The sequence below is a fragment of the Panulirus ornatus genome, chromosome 49 (assembly GCF_036320965.1).
Source record: "Panulirus ornatus isolate Po-2019 chromosome 49, ASM3632096v1, whole genome shotgun sequence".
In the NCBI taxonomy this organism is placed as follows: Eukaryota; Metazoa; Arthropoda; class Malacostraca; order Decapoda; family Palinuridae; genus Panulirus; species Panulirus ornatus.
The window spans coordinates 8,192,017-8,212,514 of record NC_092272.1 but is presented as its reverse complement, the minus strand read 5'-3'; the positions used below and the strand labels follow the sequence as shown (position 1 = coordinate 8,212,514).

Genomic DNA, 20,498 nt, shown 5'->3' with positions numbered 1-20,498 from the left:
AGAGAATTGGGCCAGGTGAGGGTATTCCCTCAAAGGCCCAGTCCTCTGTTCTTAACGCTACCTCGCTAATGCAGGAAATGGCGAATAGTTTAAAAGAAAGAAAAAAAAGAAATGTGTATATATGTATATGTCTATGTGTGTATATATATGTATACGTTGAGATGTATAGGTATGTATATTTGCATGTGTGGACGTGTATGTATATACATGTGTAAGTGGGTGGGTTGGGCCATTCTTTCGTCTGTTTCCTTGCGCTACCTCGCTAACGTGGGAGACAGCAGCAAAGCAAAATACAGGTACTGTTACCAAACACAAGAGCTTAAATTTTTCTCTATACACTAGTCAGTATATGTATAGATGTCACAGCAGGTTGTATGAGATCTGTGCCCTTACATTATGTAATAACTTCTAAAGTTGTGACATTCTCGGAAGATAAAAGGTATTGATGATGAAAAGCCTGAGTAATAACATTTGTGTGCAACAAATACCCTTCCAGAAGTTAAACATGAGTTGTATATCACTATCTAAAAAACTATGCTCTAAATAACTGTAATCATAAACTTATGTAGATATCTTTTAAGAATACTGTATACAATCATCTCTAGGTCTAACTTGGTATAGGTCGACCCTTGATTTTTGGCCAAGGAATCATTGTTTTATGACATGCCTCATGTATATAGGTCAACCCAAGTTTTTAAGGGTAAAGGAACAAAAAATTAAGGTAATAAAGCACCATATCTTATGGCATATAAAACTCATTTCAGAAAATACTCGCTAAAAAACACTACATCCTATAAACTGAGGTTCGCTGAGCCTGAAACACCGAGCACCAAAGGAAAACTATTTGCGATTTACTATTACTATGGCACTTTACACTGAAACATGGGTAGTTTCAGCAAAAATATAGTATAGTTCCATTCAAGTATTTAGTCAAGTCAATTAGGATAGAATATCACTGTAATACAGCAGTTTTTTTTAAATAAAAATCATTTGAAAAGCAATTACAGTAACATCATTTGAACAACGAAAGAAAGCCAAAGTCAATTGTTTCCGTCACAATTTTATCCCACTTTCCATTGTAATACATACGTCATTTCAGCAGAAATATTACATTTTCGTGAATGCATTATATCAAGCACAATATGAATAGAATATCATTGTAATATAACAGTATTCTAACTGAAAACTATTAAAAACAAGTAACATCTCTTGAACATTGGAAGCTTAGGTTAAGTCTTCTGTTTTCATCATATATTTTATCCTATTTTACATAGAAATACATCATATTTCAGCAAAACTATTAATTTCCGAGGATATATTCAATCAGGCACAGTTAAGGTAAAATATACCTGTGATTAACAGTTTTTAACTGAAAAAGATTCGAAAAACACATACTGTATAACTGAAACGGCAAAGCCCTGGTCAAGGAGGACTTGCCTTTGCACTGGCCCTTCCTAAGAAGCATTTAATATCAATGTGCATTGAAATTGTGCTTATACTCTTTTTCTCTTGCTTCTTATTTTTCAAAAATATGACATGTCTGTATATAATACAATGTTACAGTACTTTAATTTACAAGTATTCATTAACAGCGAATGGAACCATGGAAGTGGAAGTTAGTCACAGAGTGGGGGAGGGGGCAAAGATTCTGGGAGTGATAAAGAATGTGTGAAAGGAGAGAATGTTATCTTGGAGAGCAAAAATGGGTATGTTTCAAGGAATAGTAGTTCCAATAATATCATATAGTTGCAAGGCATGGGCTATAGATAGGATTGCACGGAGGAGGGTGGATGTGTTGGAAATTAAATGTTTGAGGGCAATATGTGTTGTGAGGTAGTTTGATCGAGTAAGGAATGAAAGGGTAAGAGAGATGTGTAGAAATAAAAAAATGTGTGGTTGGGAGAGCAGAGGAGGGTGTATTGAAATGGTTTGGACACGTGGAGAGAAAGAGTGAGGAATGGTTGACAAAGAGGATATATGTGTCAGAGGTGGAGGGAACAAGGAGCAGCGGGAGACCAAATTGGAGGTGGAAGGATGGAGTGAAAAAGATTTTGAGCGATTGGGGCCTGAACATACAGGAGGGTGAGAGGGGTGCATGGAATAGAGTGAACTGGAACCATGTGGTATGCCGGGGTCTACATGCTGTCAGTGGACTGAACCAGGGCATGTGAAATGTCTGGGGTAAACCATGGTCTATGGGGCCTGGATGTGGATGGGGGAACTGTGGTTTTGGTGCATTACGCATGACAGCTGGAGATTGAGTGTGAAAAAATGTGGTCTTTTTTTGTCTGTTTTCCAGGCGCTACCTCACTGAAGCAGGGGGTGGCGATGCTGTTTCCTGAGGGGTGGAGTGGCACCAGGAATGGATGAGGGCAGGCAAGTATGAATATATACAAGTGTATATATGTATATGTCTGTGTATGTGTATGTATAGTGCATATGTTGATATGTATGTTTTTTTTTTTTTTTTTTTTGCTTTGTCGCTGTCTCCCGCGTTTGCGAGGTAGCGCAAGGAAACAGATGAAAGAAATGGCCCAACCCACCCCCATACACATGTATATACATACGTCCACACACGCAAATATACATACCTACACAGCTTTCCATGGTTTACCCCAGACGCTTCACATGACCTGATTCAATCCACTGACAGCACGTCAACCCCGGTATACCACATCGATCCAATTCACTCTATTCCTTGCCCTCCTTTCACCCTCCTGCATGTTCAGGCCCCGATCACACAATATCTTTTTCACTCCATCTTTCCACCTCCAATCTGGTCTCCCACTTCTCCTCGCTCCCTCCACCTCCAACACATATATCCTCTTGGTCAATCTTTCCTCACTCATTCTCTCCATGTGCCCAAACCATTTCAAAACACCCTCTTCTGCTCTCTCAACCACGCTCTTTTTATTTCCACACATCTCTCTTACCCTTACGTTACTTACTCGATCAAACCACCTCACACCACACATTGTCCTCAAACATCTCATTTCCAGCACATCCATCCTCCTCCACACAACTCTATCCATAGCCCACGCCTCGCAACCATACAAAATTGTTGGAACCACTATTCCTTCAAACATACCCATTTTTGCTTTCCGAGATAATGTTCTTGACTTCCACACATTCTTCAAGGCTCCCAGAATTTTCGCCCCCTCCCCCACCCTATGATCCACTTCCGCTTCCATGGTTCCATCCGCTGCCAGATCCACTCCCAGATATCTAAAACACTTTACTTCCTCCAGTTTTTCTCCATTCAAACTTACCTCCCAACTGACTTGACCCTCAACCCTACTGTACCTAATAACCTTGCTCTTATTCACATATGTATGTGTATATGTATGTATATGTGCATGTATGGGCATTTATAAATACATATGTGTATACGAGTCTATGGGCCGTTCTTCATCAGTTTCCTTATGCTACCTCACTGATGCGTGAAACAGCGATCAAGTATAATAATGAATAATAATATTTCTAAAAATACATGACACCAAATAAATACCAGTACGGGTATTTGCATGACTCTTCTACCAAAAAAGACCAAACAGCTGGTACTCTTATCCCTAAGCCCTAACAAAATTAGCCCATGTCATATTTCTTGTTTATTCTCTTCCAATTTCTCACATTTACTGGTATTTTCTACTTCATAAACTACAGATAAACTACAGAAATTGAGGTTATAGACACTTTTAAATCTGACTACTGGCAGAAAGCCATTAGAACCAGCTTACCCTACCAACAGTGTTTCAAGCCACACAAAGCATTTTTTTAAAATTTTTGGTGTCTCCATTTCTCTTGATATTTTTCTGTAGTGTTTGCACAATATCTTTTGCTACAGTATTGTAAAACAATTTGGAAAGAAATACTTAGTAACTTAAATTTTTTTTTTTTTTTTTTTTTTTTGCTTTGTCGCTGTCTCCCGCGTTTGCGAGGTAGCGCAAGGAAACAGATGAAAGAAATGGCCCAACCCACCCCCATACACATGTATATACATACGTCCACACACGCAAATATACATACCTACACAGCTTTCCATGGTTTACCCCAGACGCTTCACATGACCTGATTCAATCCACTGACAGCACGTCAACCCCGGTATACCACATCGATCCAATTCACTCTATTCCTTGCCCTCCTTTCACCCTCCTGCATGTTCAGGCCCCGATCACACAATATCTTTTTCACTCCATCTTTCCACCTCCAATCTGGTCTCCCACTTCTCCTCGCTCCCTCCACCTCCAACACATATATCCTCTTGGTCAATCTTTCCTCACTCATTCTCTCCATGTGCCCAAACCATTTCAAAACACCCTCTTCTGCTCTCTCAACCACGCTCTTTTTATTTCCACACATCTCTCTTACCCTTACGTTACTTACTCGATCAAACCACCTCACACCACACATTGTCCTCAAACATCTCATTTCCAGCACATCCATCCTCCTCCACACAACTCTATCCATAGCCCACGCCTCGCAACCATACAAAATTGTTGGAACCACTATTCCTTCAAACATACCCATTTTTGCTTTCCGAGATAATGTTCTTGACTTCCACACATTCTTCAAGGCTCCCAGAATTTTCGCCCCCTCCCCCACCCTATGATCCACTTCCGCTTCCATGGTTCCATCCGCTGCCAGATCCACTCCCAGATATCTAAAACACTTTACTTCCTCCAGTTTTTCTCCATTCAAACTTACCTCCCAACTGACTTGACCCTCAACCCTACTGTACCTAATAACCTTGCTCTTATTCACATATGTATGTGTATATGTATGTATATGTGCATGTATGGGCATTTATAAATACATATGTGTATACGAGTCTATGGGCCGTTCTTCATCAGTTTCCTTATGCTACCTCACTGATGCGTGAAACAGCGATCAAGTATAATAATGAATAATAATATTTCTAAAAATACATGACACCAAATAAATACCAGTACGGGTATTTGCATGACTCTTCTACCAAAAAAGACCAAACAGCTGGTACTCTTATCCCTAAGCCCTAACAAAATTAGCCCATGTCATATTTCTTGTTTATTCTCTTCCAATTTCTCACATTTACTGGTATTTTCTACTTCATAAACTACAGATAAACTACAGAAATTGAGGTTATAGACACTTTTAAATCTGACTACTGGCAGAAAGCCATTAGAACCAGCTTACCCTACCAACAGTGTTTCAAGCCACACAAAGCATTTTTTTAAAATTTTTGGTGTCTCCATTTCTCTTGATATTTTTCTGTAGTGTTTGCACAATATCTTTTGCTACAGTATTGTAAAACAATTTGGAAAGAAATACTTAGTAACTTAAATTTTTTTTTTTTTTTTTTTTTTTTGCTTTGTCGCTGTCTCCCGCGTTTGCGAGGTAGCGCAAGGAAACAGATGAAAGAAATGGCCCAACCCACCCCCATACACATGTATATACATACGTCCACACACGCAAATATACATACCTACACAGCTTTCCATGGTTTACCCCAGACGCTTCACATGACCTGATTCAATCCACTGACAGCACGTCAACCCCGGTATACCACATCGATCCAATTCACTCTATTCCTTGCCCTCCTTTCACCCTCCTGCATGTTCAGGCCCCGATCACACAATATCTTTTTCACTCCATCTTTCCACCTCCAATCTGGTCTCCCACTTCTCCTCGCTCCCTCCACCTCCAACACATATATCCTCTTGGTCAATCTTTCCTCACTCATTCTCTCCATGTGCCCAAACCATTTCAAAACACCCTCTTCTGCTCTCTCAACCACGCTCTTTTTATTTCCACACATCTCTCTTACCCTTACGTTACTTACTCGATCAAACCACCTCACACCACACATTGTCCTCAAACATCTCATTTCCAGCACATCCATCCTCCTCCACACAACTCTATCCATAGCCCACGCCTCGCAACCATACAAAATTGTTGGAACCACTATTCCTTCAAACATACCCATTTTTGCTTTCCGAGATAATGTTCTTGACTTCCACACATTCTTCAAGGCTCCCAGAATTTTCGCCCCCTCCCCCACCCTATGATCCACTTCCGCTTCCATGGTTCCATCCGCTGCCAGATCCACTCCCAGATATCTAAAACACTTTACTTCCTCCAGTTTTTCTCCATTCAAACTTACCTCCCAACTGACTTGACCCTCAACCCTACTGTACCTAATAACCTTGCTCTTATTCACATATGTATGTGTATATGTATGTATATGTGCATGTATGGGCATTTATAAATACATATGTGTATACGAGTCTATGGGCCGTTCTTCATCAGTTTCCTTATGCTACCTCACTGATGCGTGAAACAGCGATCAAGTATAATAATGAATAATAATATTTCTAAAAATACATGACACCAAATAAATACCAGTACGGGTATTTGCATGACTCTTCTACCAAAAAAGACCAAACAGCTGGTACTCTTATCCCTAAGCCCTAACAAAATTAGCCCATGTCATATTTCTTGTTTATTCTCTTCCAATTTCTCACATTTACTGGTATTTTCTACTTCATAAACTACAGATAAACTACAGAAATTGAGGTTATAGACACTTTTAAATCTGACTACTGGCAGAAAGCCATTAGAACCAGCTTACCCTACCAACAGTGTTTCAAGCCACACAAAGCATTTTTTTAAAATTTTTGGTGTCTCCATTTCTCTTGATATTTTTCTGTAGTGTTTGCACAATATCTTTTGCTACAGTATTGTAAAACAATTTGGAAAGAAATACTTAGTAACTTAAATTTTTTTTTTTTTTTTTTTTTTGCTTTGTCGCTGTCTCCCGCGTCTGCGAGGTAGCGCAAGGAAACAGACGAAAGAAATGGCCCAACCCACCCCCATACACATGTATATACATACGTCCACACACGCAAATATACATACCTACACAGCTTTCCATGGTTTACCCCAGACGCCTCACATGCCCTGATTCGATCCGCTGACAGCACGTCAACCCCGGTATACCACATCGCTCCAATTCACTCTATTCCTTGCCCTCCTTTCACCCTCCTGCATGTTCAGGCCCCGATCACACAAAATCTTTTTCACTCCATCTTTCCACCTCCAATTTGGTCTCCCTCTTCTCCTCGTTCCCTCCACCTCCGACACATATATCCTCTTGGTCAATCTTTCCTCACTCATTCTCTCCATGTGCCCAAACCATTTCAAAACACCCTCTTCTGCTCTCTCAACCATGCTCTTTTTATTTCCACACATCTCTCTTACCCTTACGTTACTTACTCGATCAAACCACCTCACACCACACATTGTCCTCATACATCTCATTTCCAGCACATCCATCCTCCTGCGCACAACTCTATCCATAGCCCACGCCTCGCAACCATACAACATTGTTGGAACCACTATTCCTTCAAACATACCCATTTTTGCTTTCCGAGATAATGTTCTCGACTTCCACACATTCTTCAAGGCTCCCAGAATTTTCGCCCCCTCCCCCACCCTATGATCCACTTCCGCTTCCATGGTTCCATCCGCTGCCAGATCCACTCCCAGATATCTAAAACACTTCACTTCCTCCAGCTTTTCTCCATTCAAACTCACCTCCCAACTGACTTGACCCTCAACTCTACTGTACCTAATAACCTTGTTCTTATTCACATTTACTCTTAACTTTCTTCTTTCACACACTTTACCAAACTCAGTCACCAGCTTCTGCAGTTTCTCACATGAATCAGCCACCAGCACTGTATCATCAGCGAACAACAACTGACTCACTTCCCAAGCTCTCTCATCCCCAACAGCCTTCATACTTGCCCCTCTTTCCAAAACTCTTGCATTCACCTCTCTAACAACCCCATCCATAAACAAATTAAACAACCATGGAGACATCACACACCCCTGCCGCAAACCTACATTCACTGAGAACCAATCACTTTCCTCTCTTCCTACACGTACACATGCCTTACATCCTCGATAAAAACTTTTCACTGCTTCTAACAACTTGCCTCCCACACCATATATTCTTAATACCTTCCACAGAGCATCTCTATCAACTCTATCATATGCCTTCTCCAGATCCATAAATGCTACATACAAATCCATTTGCTTTTCTAAGTATTTCTCACATACATTCTTCAAACCAAACACCTGATCCACACATCCTCTACCACTTCTGAAACCACACTGCTCTTAAAATCATAAATGGAAAATCTAAAAATCAGCAACTGTGTGGATGACCTGACTCACATGATCACAAGTGACCAACGTGTAATGGCTATTTCAAATCATGTCTTGTTATAGTGCAGACATGCTTGACCCATATTCTCTTCAGCATGGATTCAAGAAGAAACAAGTTCACAGCAAAGTTCAAGCTCCGAGTAATTGAATATGCAGAAGAGACTAACAATTGTGCAGCAGCGAGGGAATTTCAGGTATCTGAAAAAAATGTTTGAGACTGGAGAAGCTCTCTGCACAACTTAAGCATATGCATAAAAACAAATGTGCTAACAGAGGAAAGTGTAACAAATGGCCACAGATGAAAGCTGAAGTGGCAAAGTATGTCAGTGGAAACCGACAATTTGGATATGATGTTTCCCAATGATCAGTTCGAATCTTTGCCCTGAAACCAGAGAGGAAATTAGGCATCACAGATTCTAAGGCAAGCCATGGTTGGTACACAAGATTTATGAAAAGAAATTCTTTAGCACTGAGATGGAGAACAAAAATATCACAGCATCTTTCACAAGAACTTGATGACAAGGTTACTGAATTTCACAGGTTCATAATCCTCCTCCTAGCCCTTCCCATCACGCACAGATTTCAACGTAATGAAACTAATACCCATGCATAGGTCGACCCCCTAATTTTTTGCCAAAAAATTTGGTCTTAAAAACTCGAACTATACAAATGTATAGGATGTATAGGATGTATGTATAGGATGGGGTTGTTAGGGAGGTAAATGCAAGAGTTTTGGAAAGAGGGGCAAGTATGAAGTCTGTTGGGGATGAGAGCTTGGGAAGTGAGTCAGTTGTTGTTCGCTGATGATACAGCGCTGGTGGCTGATTCATGTGAGAAACTGCAGAAGCTGGTGACTGAGTTTGGTAAAGTGTGTGGAAGAAGAAAGTTAAGAGTAAATGTGAATAAGAGCAAGGTTATTAGGTACAGTAGGGTTGAGGGTCAAGTCAATTGGGAGGTGAGTTTGAATGGAGAAAAACTGGAGGAAGTGAAGTGTTTTAGATATCTGGGAGTGGATCTGGCAGCGGATGGAACCATGGAAGCGGAAGTGGATCATAGGGTGGGGGAGGGGGCGAAAATTCTGGGGGCCTTGAAGAATGTGTGGAAGTCGAGAACATTATCTCGGAAAGCAAAAATGGGTATGTTTGAAGGAATAGTGGTTCCAACAATGTTGTATGGTTGCGAGGCGTGGGCTATGGATAGAGTTGTGCGCAGGAGGATGGATGTGCTGGAAATGAGATGTTTGAGGACAATGTGTGGTGTGAGGTGGTTTGATCGAGTGAGTAACGTAAGGGTAAGAGAGATGTGTGGAAATAAAAAGAGCGTGGTTGAGAGAGCAGAAGAGGGTGTTTTGAAGTGGTTTGGGCACATGGAGAGAATGAGTGAGGAAAGATTGACCAAGAGGATATATGTGTCGGAGGTGGAGGGAACGAGGAGAAGAGGGAGACCAAATTGGAGGTGGAAAGATGGAGTGAAAAAGATTTTGTGTGATCGGGGCCTGAACATGCAGGAGGGTGAAAGGAGGGCAAGGAATAGAGTGAATTGGAGCGATGTGGTATACCGGGGTTGACGTGCTGTCAGTGGATTGAATCAAGGCATGTGAAGCGTCTGGGGTAAACCATGGAAAGCTGTGTAGGTATGTATATTTGCGTGTGTGGACGTATGTATATACATGTGTATGGGGGGGGGTTAGGCCATTTCTTTCGTCTGTTTCCTTGCGCTACCTCGCAAACGCGGGAGACAGCGACAAAGTATAATAAAAAATATATAAAAAATAATATACAGTACTTAAAAATATCCAGCACACACAATGTACAGCGGACATTAAAACTGCCATAGTGATAGGGTTAAGGATAAACACTAACTCCAAAACTTTAGTTGAACAAAATTTCTAATGCATGTGTAGCCTACCTGTTGCACTGTATTCAAATTTCATGAGATGATCAAGAACTGTACGATGAAGTCTCAGACCAAGTTCCAATAATACACTTTCCAAGTTGTGACCATCCAAGGAGTCTCGTATACGCTCAGCTACTCCACTCACATACCGCACAACTTTCTGACAAGCCTAAAATGCAGTGTGATGAGATTAAAACTAGAAAAAACATATGAAAAATGCAAAGCATAAAATACCTAGCCTAACAGCATCGATCTACATTAAAAACATTTGGAAAAGTTGGCAGGTAGTAAATTGTTATCATTATGCTCAATGGTCCAAAAAATTGCTTACTTCAAAGAGGTTGGAAAACAAAATTATTATTACAAAGTTTAAATCTTATCCAATAAAACCACCAAAACTTAACAGAAACACGAATGTTACATCCCATTTATCTCTGATCTATACACATAGCAATTCTTCACCCATATTTCCAACAATATTTTAATTGCAACACATATAGGGTAAGGTTACCTTAAATATCAGTGGAAAGTTAGAAATAATCCCTAGTATAGTAGCTTATTTCACATTCTGGGAGAGGTAAAGATGTCATAACTCCTGTTAAGTGTTTTTTTTCTAAGTGGCAGATATGTACCCCTATATGGTGGTCTACTCTATATATGGACTACCATGGTGTAGCAGTTGGCATTCATGACCATGACATATCCATGGGCTGCATAATGTGGAGCAAATAGGTTCTTATCCTGGTTGTGACAGTCGGACAGGGGAGAAAGAATACTTCCCAAGTATTCCCTGCGTGTCATAGAAGGCGACTAAAAGGGGAGGGAGCGGGTGGCTGGAAATCCTCCCCTCCAGCTTTTACTTTTCCAAAAGCTGGCATAGGAAAGGGCCCAAGTAAGGATTTTCTCTCTAAGGCTCAGTACTCTGTTCTTAATGCTACCTCGCTAATGCAGGATTATTATTATTATCATTATACTTTGTCGCTGTCTCCTGCGTTAGCGAGGAAGCAAAAGGAAACAGACAAAAGAATGGCCTAACCAACCCACATACACCTGTATATACATAATATGTACACATGCACAGATTCATAAATGCTGCCTTCATCCATTCCCAGCACTATCCCACCACACATGAAAAGACACCCCCTTCCTCCCGCGTGTGCACGATGTAGAGCTAAGAAAGGACATCGAAGGCCACATTCGTCCACACCCAGACTCTAGCTGTCATGTGCAATGCACTGAAACCACAGCTCCCTTTCCACATCCAGACCCCACAGAACTTTCCATGGTTTACCCCAGATGCTTCACATGCCCTGGTTCAATCCACTGACAGTACGTCAACCACAGTATACCACATCGTTCCAATTCACTCTATTCCTTGCATGCCTTCCACCCTCCTGTATGTTCAGGCCCTAATCGCTCAAAATCTTTTTCACTCCATCCTTCCACCTCCAATTTGGTCTCCCACTTTTCCTCGTTCCCTCCATCTCTAACATATATACCCCCTTTGTCAATTTTTCCACACTCATTCTCTCCATGTGACCAAACCATTTCAATACACCCTCTTCTGCTCTCTCAACCACACTCTTTTTATTACCACACATATCTCTTGCCCTTTCATCACTTAATCAAACCACCTAACACCACATATGGTCCTCAAACATCTCATTTCCAACACACCCACCCTCCTCCACACAACCCTATCTAATCACCCATGCCTCACAGCCATATAACATTGTTGGAACAACTATTCCTTCAAACATACTCATTTTTGCTCTCCGAGATAACGTCTCACCTTCTACAAATTCTTCAACGCTCCCACAAACCTTATACCTCTGTAATATGAGCACTCACCTTTATCCCCTCTGCCTTTGTACAATGGCACTATGCATGCATTCCGCCAATCCTTAGGCACCTCACCATGGACCATACATACATTGAATGTCCTCACCAACTAGTCAACAACAGAGTCACCCCCTTTCTTAATAAATTCCACTGCAATACTATCCAAACCCGCCGCCTTGCTAGCTTTAATCTTCCCCAAAGCTTTCACTACCTCTTCTCTGTTTACCAAATCATTCTCCCTGACCCTCCCACTTTGCACACAACCTCGAACAAAACACCCTATATCTGCCACTCTATCATCATACACATTCCACAAACCTTCAAAATACTCACTCCATCTCCCTTTCACTTCACCAGTACTTAATATTACCTCTCCATTTGCCCCCTTCAACGATGTACCCATCTGTTCTCTTGTCTTACGCACTTTATTTACCTCCTTCCAAAACATCTTTTTATTCTCCCTCCAATTCAATGATACTCTCTCACCCCAACTCTCATTTGCCCTCTTTTCACCTCTTGCACCTTTCAGTGCATTACACATGACAGCTAGAGACTGAGTGTGAACAAATGTGGCCTTTGTCTTTTCCTAGCACTACCTCATGCGCATATGGGGGAAGGGGGTTGTCATTTCATGTGTAGCAGGGTGGCGACGGGAATGAATAAAGGCAGCAAGTATGAATTATGTAGATGTGTATATATGTATATGTCTGTGTATGTATATATAAGTATACGTTGAAATGTAGAGGTATGTATATGTGCGTGTGTGGACGTATACGTAAATACATGTGTATGTGGGTGGGTTGGGCCATTCTTTCATCTGTTTCCTTGTGCTACCTCGCTAATGTGGGAGACAGCGACAAAGTATAATAAAAATAATATATATGTATCCCTGGGGATAGGGAAGAAGGAATACTTCCCATGTATTCCCTGCGTGTCATAGAAATTGGAGATTATTATGCACAAAAATTTGGTATGGCAATGGGTAAACCTCTTGAACCTGTACTAAGTAATCTTTATATGGAATTTTTTGAAACAAAATTACTAAAGGATATCTTACCTTCTAATGCAATATGGTTTAGGTATGTAGATGATGTTCTTTGTGTTTGGCCAACAAATGAAAATTTACAAATATTTCTCCCCTTACCTAACAATTTAGTACCTTCCATCAAATTTACTGTAGAAAATGAAAATAACAAAATGTTAACATTTTTAGATTGCATGATCCATAGGCAAGCAAACAAGTTTAAGTTTAGCATAGCCAGAAAACCTACCAATGTATGCTAATATATCCATTATTACTCATCTCAACATGACAGAGTTAAATCATATCAATCTGTTCCTTAGGGCATTACGTATTTGCAGTCCGGAGTTTATTGATGATGAGTTTGAGAAGATATATTCTATTGGATCTAAGTTAAAGTACCCTAAATCTTTCATTGATAAATCTCTAAAGTTAGCAAAGAAATCATTTTATAGAGTTGAGCCCAAACCTCCCATTGACACCAAGAATCTTTTAGTTCTCCCTTTTAATAATAATTTTACTTTAATTCCCATGTTGCTTAAATCCTTTCATGTAAATGTTGCCTTCAGCAACAATAATACTATAAGGAATATCTTAATCAGGAATTCACCAGAAAATTCTCCTGGATGCATCTATAAAGTGCCATGTGGAAATTGTGATAAATCTTATGTTGGGCAGACTGATAAGGATCTTTCTGTTAGACTTAAGCAAAATAAATATAGTATAAGAATGGGACAAGAATCAAATGCCTTGTTTAATCATGTTAAAAACTATGATCATTGTATTGACTGGAGTAATGCCATCTCAGTTATTAACTCTACCTCTATTGCAACGAGAAATATCATTGAATCTTCTGTTATCAAATACACAAAGAATTATAATCTTAACATTAGTGATGGTCTATACAAATTAGATAACTTTACTGTTGATAAAATTTGTAAAATAAGTTTATGAACGCTCCTTCTCTGTCTTGGACAATCGCATGTTTACCAAATGGTGCCCTAGCTTCATTTCTTCGATGTATATCAACTGACTTATATTTCTCTCTCGTGTCTCCCCTGATGATGTGATTATTACACGAAAGTGCACTTGGGAACTTATAGTGTCTCATTTTCCCCGTGGACTCATAGGAATATCTTGATCACGCGCAAAATTGTGATCCTTTCCAATGTGTATATATGTACATGGCTGAGTATGTATGTATATGTACGTGTATGTGCATGTATGTATATGTGCATGTATGTATATATGCATGTATATGGGTGGATGGGTCTTTCTTTGTGTGTTTTCTGGTACTACCTCGCTGGCGCAGGAAGCAGTGGTCAAGTATAATAAACAAATATAAATTAATATATAGCATTAATAAGATGGCCTTGATTTGGGCCACAGTTGCCCTTGCTGTTTCAGCCAACATCCTTCAGTAACTAGCTATTCAGAGCACTGTATTTCCCACATTAATATCTAATGATTTCTGTTCTCTACAGTATGGACTGCTAATGTTATCATACATTTTTCCAAAGTTCATCATGTTACTTTCTTCACACTTTCTATTATCAATCTGGATAATTCACCTGATGAACATATCAACCTCTAATCATTCATTTATGTGGTAATCCATCTAAATTACTTCCATGATACTCATCATATCATGATAATCCTCATTGCAGTTTGGGGGAATAAACACAAATTGTATATAAACATACCACAGTAACATTGGTTATGAGGATATCATCGTTTTCAGGCTTGAAGTCTGTCCTCTTCTGTTCAACTGTGAGGACATGGCGGAGGTAATTGACAATGGCAGAAAGAGTTCGGTCCAGACCTAAGTCCAACTTCTGCTCTAGAGTTGTCCCTAACTGCTTCTTCTTTTGTAGGCAGTCTCCATGCTTTGGTGTAGAGCTGAGAAAAGCTAACTTCAGTCAGAAAATTCAAATCCTGGCACCATATCCACAACCAAGCCATACATACCATTCCATGGGTTCCCCTACATGCCCTGGTTTAGCCCACTGACAGCATGTTACCAAATGTATACTATATCATTCTAATTTTCTCTATCCAATACTCATCTTTCATCCTCCTGTATGTTATCACTCTGATAACTCAAGGCCTACCTATCCCACATCCTCCCTTCATTTCTGACTTGTATATCTTCTTAGTCAGTCTCTCTTTACTTATACTTTCCTTATGTTCAAGTCATTCCATCATACTCTTTTCAGCTTTTTTAATCTTACTCTGCTTACTTCCACACCCTCTCCCTTACACTCTCATTCTTTACATGATCAACTCAACCCATACCATGCGTTGAGCATGGTGAGAATGGATGTGAGTGGATGTGGCCTTTCTTACCCAGTTCCTTGCATTAACTTGCTAACGCCGGTAATATTAATCAAGTATGAATTTTTCACACACACTTACATTTTCATTATACTTTGTCGCTGTCTCCTGCGTTTGCGAGGTAGCACAAGGAAACAGACGAAAGAATGGCCCAACCCACCCACATACACATGTATATACATACACATCCACACACGTACATATACATACCTATACATCTCAACGTATACGTATATATATACACACACAGACATATACATATATACACATGTACATAATTCATAGTCTGCCTTTATTCATTCCCATTGCCACCTCGCCACACATGAAATAACAACCCCTCCCCCCTTATGTGTGCGAGGTAGTGCTAGGAAAAGACAACAAAGGCCACATTCGTTCACACTCAGTCTCCAGCTGTCATGTAATATGCACTGAAATCACAGCTCCCTCTCCACATCCCACAGAACTTTCCATGGTTTACCCCAGACACTTCACATGCCCTGGTTCAATCCATTGACAGCATGTCGACCCCGGTATACCACATCGTTCCAATTCATTCTATTCCTTGCATGCCTTTCACCCTCCTGCATGTTCAGGCCCCGATCACTCAAAATCTTCTTCACTCCATCTTTCCACCTCCATATATAATGTAAGGAAGTGTGAATAAAAGCAAGGTTATTAGAGTAAGCAGGTGAGAGGGACACATTTGTTGGGGTGTAAGTTTGAATGGAGAAAACCTGAAAGGGAAGTTTTATTTACCATGGATTGGAAGTGGCAACAAATGTAACCATGGGAGAGAAAGAGAGTTATAGTGTGGGTGAGGGGGTTAAGATTCTGGGAGCAATGAGGAATGTGTAGAAAGAGTGGTCATCTGGGATGGCAAAGATGGGTATGTTTGAAGGAACAATAGTCCTAATGATGTTGTATAGATGTGAGGCATTGGCTACAGATGAGGATGTTTGGAAGAAGGATATGTTAGAAATGAAATGTTTGAGAATAAAATGTTATGTGAGGTGGTCTGATTGAGTAAGTAATAGAAGAGTAAAAGAGAGGTGTGATAATAAGAAGAGAGTAGCTGAGAGAGGTAAAGAGGGCATGCTGAAATGGGTATGGACAAGGGAGAGAATGAATGAGAAGTTAACAAAAAAAAAAGTCAAAAATGTAAGGGAAAAAGAGAGTAGGGAGACCAAACTGGAGACAAAAGGATGTGTGAAATGTATTTTGAGTGCTCATGTCTTAAACATACAGGAGGGTGAAAGGCTTGCAGAGCATAAGGTGAAATTTAACAATGTGGTATATGGTGATGTGCTTTCAAAAGACGAAACAAGGGCATGTAAAGAGGTAAGGGGAAACTAAAGAAAAGTCTCTGCAACCTGGTTATAAATAGGGGGCTGTTCTTTAGGCACACTGCACATGACAGCTACAGAATGGATGTGAGGGAATGTAGCATTTCTGTTTGTTCCTTGTGCTAACTCGCTAACACAGGAAATGGTAGATAAGTGAAACAATTCAAAATTCATAGATTTCAGTGAAAAATATTTTACTAAAACATGAAACATGTTGAAACATTTCTAACTTACATCACTAGTGGTACAAGTGTATCACTGAATAACTTGTCAAGGAGATTCATCATGGAACTGCTCTGGTGGACCACCTCAAAGAAGCTAATCTCTGGGGGTGTCCTTACCTCACCCCCTGGGATGACTTGCAGCCCCAGTTCTATAAAAAGAAATGTAAGTGGCCAATCATTTCACCACAGTACACATAGACATCACTCAACACATCCTGGATGGCTTCATCCAACCACAACCACCCTCTCTCATTGTACTAGGGACAATAGATACCAACAGAGCATTTGAAACTGTACCCTGACATCCTTACACAAAACAAACTTGTTATTAAAAGCAAAGTAATTAGGTTCAGCAGTGCAAAGAGACAGGTTAGCTGGGTATGGTATCAGTTTGAATGTGAAGACTTGAAGGTAAAGTATTCAGATACCTGGGAGTGAACGTGGTAGCAACTGGAACCATGAAAACTGAGGAGTCACATGGTAGATGAGTAGGCAAAGGTTTTCAGATCCCTGAGGAATGTGTGGAAAGAGAGATCACTATCTGGGAGGGTAAAAAAGGTTATGTCTGAAGGTATAGTAGTTCTAAAGCATGGGTTATACATGACAATGTACAGAGGAGGGTGAATATGTTGGAAATGAAGAGTTTAAGGACAATACATGGCATTCTGAGGGCTTATTAAGTAATAATAGAGAAGGAGGGAGGTTGGTAATGAGAATAATATGGTTGAGAGAGCTGAAATAGTGCTGAAATGGTTTGAACATATGGGGGAATGAGTGAAGAGTTTGACAAAGAGGATATACAAGTCAGAAGTGGAGAGGACAAGAAGGGGAAGACTGATTCAGAGATAGAATGATGGAGCGAATAAGACTTTGAGTGCCTGAGGTGTGAACATGCAGGAGGGTGAGACATGACAATGAATTGATGTGGTATACAGGGCTTGACATACTGTCAATGACCTGAAACAGGGCATACGAAGTACCTCGAGGAAATCATGGAAAGGTATTTGGGGCCTGGGTGTGTATGAAGGGCTGTAGTTTCTGTGCATCAAATATGACAGTTAGGGATTGGATGTGTGCAAAGTTGGCCTTTTCTTTGTCTATTCCTGGTGCTATCTTGCTAACAAGGGGAATGGCCAATAAGAATTATGAAAGAAAATTTTCTAGAATAAAGTTCATCTTTGAAATGGCAGCCACCACTGCAGCAATGTCAAGCTCTCACACCAACTTGTAATACTCAGTAATTATCATACACTATCTACCAATCATAAAGTTTGTCAACAAGTTATATACTTTCTCTATACTTTTATAAACCTTATGCATCACTGTCTTTTTAAATACCCAAAACTGTGGAAGGTGAGTTTGGGAAATGGGTCTGGAATGTAACCCCCATTTTACCATGGAAACCTGTCTTCACTTTAAATGACTCTAACCATTTCTTGGAATGCATTTCCCATCTATAAGGAAGAAGCCTAATGTACTCACCAATAGCATAGTCAACATGCTCAATTAGCATGGCCTTTGCAAGAAGATCAAATATCTGGACAGCATTGTTGTGTACATCTGACTGTGTGGACAACTGGAAAAAAAATTAATCTAGAAATTATTGACATTAAAAAAGTTTGTAAGGTAATCATATGCAAGGAAAACTTGATGTACTTAAGAACCATAAGACATAAATTTGATAGGGATAAGAAAGTGTAGCACGGTTTCACTCATTCGCTGTGGTTGGGATAAAGTCAGTCACTTTTGAGTTATTTTCCTGGGCTAAGAAAATCATCTTGCCACAGAGTATGCCAGCTAACAGAAATGAAACCAATATCAATTCTTTCTATCATCATACTTGATTGCTGCCTCCTACATCAGCGGCATAGTACCAGGAAAGACGATGAATGGCCTACCCATTTGTTGAGTATTCCTGGGAAAATATATTGGAGGGTACTGATTGAGAGGGTGAAGGCATGTACAGAGCATCAAATTGGGGAAGAGCAGTGTGGTTTCAGAAGTGGAAGAGGATGTGTGGGTCGGGTGTTTGCTTTGAGGAATGTATGTGAGAAATACTTAGAAAAGCAAATGGATTTGTATGTAGCATTTATGGACCTGGAGAAGGCATATGATAGAGTTGACAAAGATGCTCTGTGGAAGGTATTAAGAATATATGGTGTGGGAGGCAACTTGTTAGAAGCAGTGAAAAGTTTTTATCAAGGATGTAAGGCATGTGCACGTGTAGGAAGAGAGGAAAGTGATTGGTTCTCAGTGAATGTTGGTTTGCGGCAGGGGGTGCATGATGTCTCCATGGCTGTTTAATTTGTTTATGGATGGGGTTGTTAGAGAGGTGAATGCAGGAGTTTTGGAAAGAGGGGCAAGTATGCAGTCTGTTGTGGATGAGAGAACTTGGGAAGTGAGTCAGTTGTTGTTCACTGATGATATAGCGCTGGTGGCTGATTCAGGTGAGAAACTGCAGAACCTGGTGACTGAGTTTGGTAAAGTGTGTGAAAGAAGAAAGCTGAGAGTAAATGCGAATAATAGCAACGTTATTAGGTACAGTAGGGTTGAGGGACAAGTCAATTGGGAGGTAAGTTTGAATGGAGAAAAACTGGAGGAAGTGAAGTGTTTTAGATATCTGGGAGTGGATTTGGCAGTGGATGGAACCATGGAAGAGGAAGTGAATCATAGGGTGGGGAGGGGGCGAAAGTTCTGGGAGCGTTGAAAAATGTGTGGAAGTCGAGAATGCTATCTTGGAAAGCAAAAATGGGTATGTTTGAAGAATGATGGTTCCAACAATGTTATATGGTTGCAAGGCATGGGCTATAGATAGAGTTGTGCAGAGAAGGGTGGATGTGCTGGAAATGAGATGTTTGAGGACAATATGTGGTGTGAAGTAGTTTGATCAAGTAAGTAATGAAAGGGTAAGAGAAATGTGTGGTAATAAAAAGAGTGTGATTGAGAGAGCAGAAGAGGGTGTTTTGAAATGGTTTGGTCACATGGAGAGAATGAGTGAGGAAAGATTGACAAAGAGGATATATGTGTCAGAGGTGGAGGGATGAGGAGAAGTGGGAGACCAAATTGGAGGTGGAAAGATGGAGTGAAAAACATTGTGAGGCTTCACATGCCCTGGTTCAGTCTAATAACAGCACATCGACCCTGGTATGCCACATCATTCCAATTCACTCCCTTTTCACACCTCTCACCCTCCTGTATGTTCAGGCCCAGATCACTCAAAATTTTTTCACTCCAACCTTTCACTTGCAACTGGTCTCCCACTTCTTGTTCCCTCCACCTCTGCTGCACATATCCTCTTTATCAATCTTTCCTCACTCACCATTTCCATATATCCAAACCATTTCAACACACCCTCTTCTGCTCTCGCTCTCTCAACCACACTCATTTTATTTCCACACATCTCTCTTACCCTTTAATTACTTACTCGATCAAACCACCTCACAATAACATACTGTCCTCAAACATTTCATTTCCAACACATCCACCCTATTCCATGCAACCCTATCTATAGCCCATGCCTAGCAACCATATTATATTGTTGGGACTACTATTCCATGAAACATACCCATTTTTGCTCTGCGAAATAATGTCTCTCCTCCCATACATTCTTCATCGCTCCCAGAACCTTAG

General features: G+C 40.4%; 1 protein-coding gene across 1 annotated transcript in view; it reads right to left on the bottom strand.

Moving 5' to 3' along the window:
* Sec10 (Exocyst complex component Sec10) overlaps positions 1–20,498 on the bottom strand; it is a 78,912-nt gene that overhangs the window by 18,521 nt on the left and 39,893 nt on the right. The window contains exons 11-14 of the mRNA XM_071690944.1: positions 18,351–18,444; positions 16,879–17,017; positions 14,671–14,866; positions 10,117–10,273 (exon numbers count right to left, since the gene is read on the bottom strand). Coding sequence (XP_071547045.1) covers positions 10,117–10,273; positions 14,671–14,866; positions 16,879–17,017; positions 18,351–18,444 — 586 coding nt within the window. The remainder of the gene's footprint in view (positions 1–10,116; positions 10,274–14,670; positions 14,867–16,878; positions 17,018–18,350; positions 18,445–20,498) is intronic.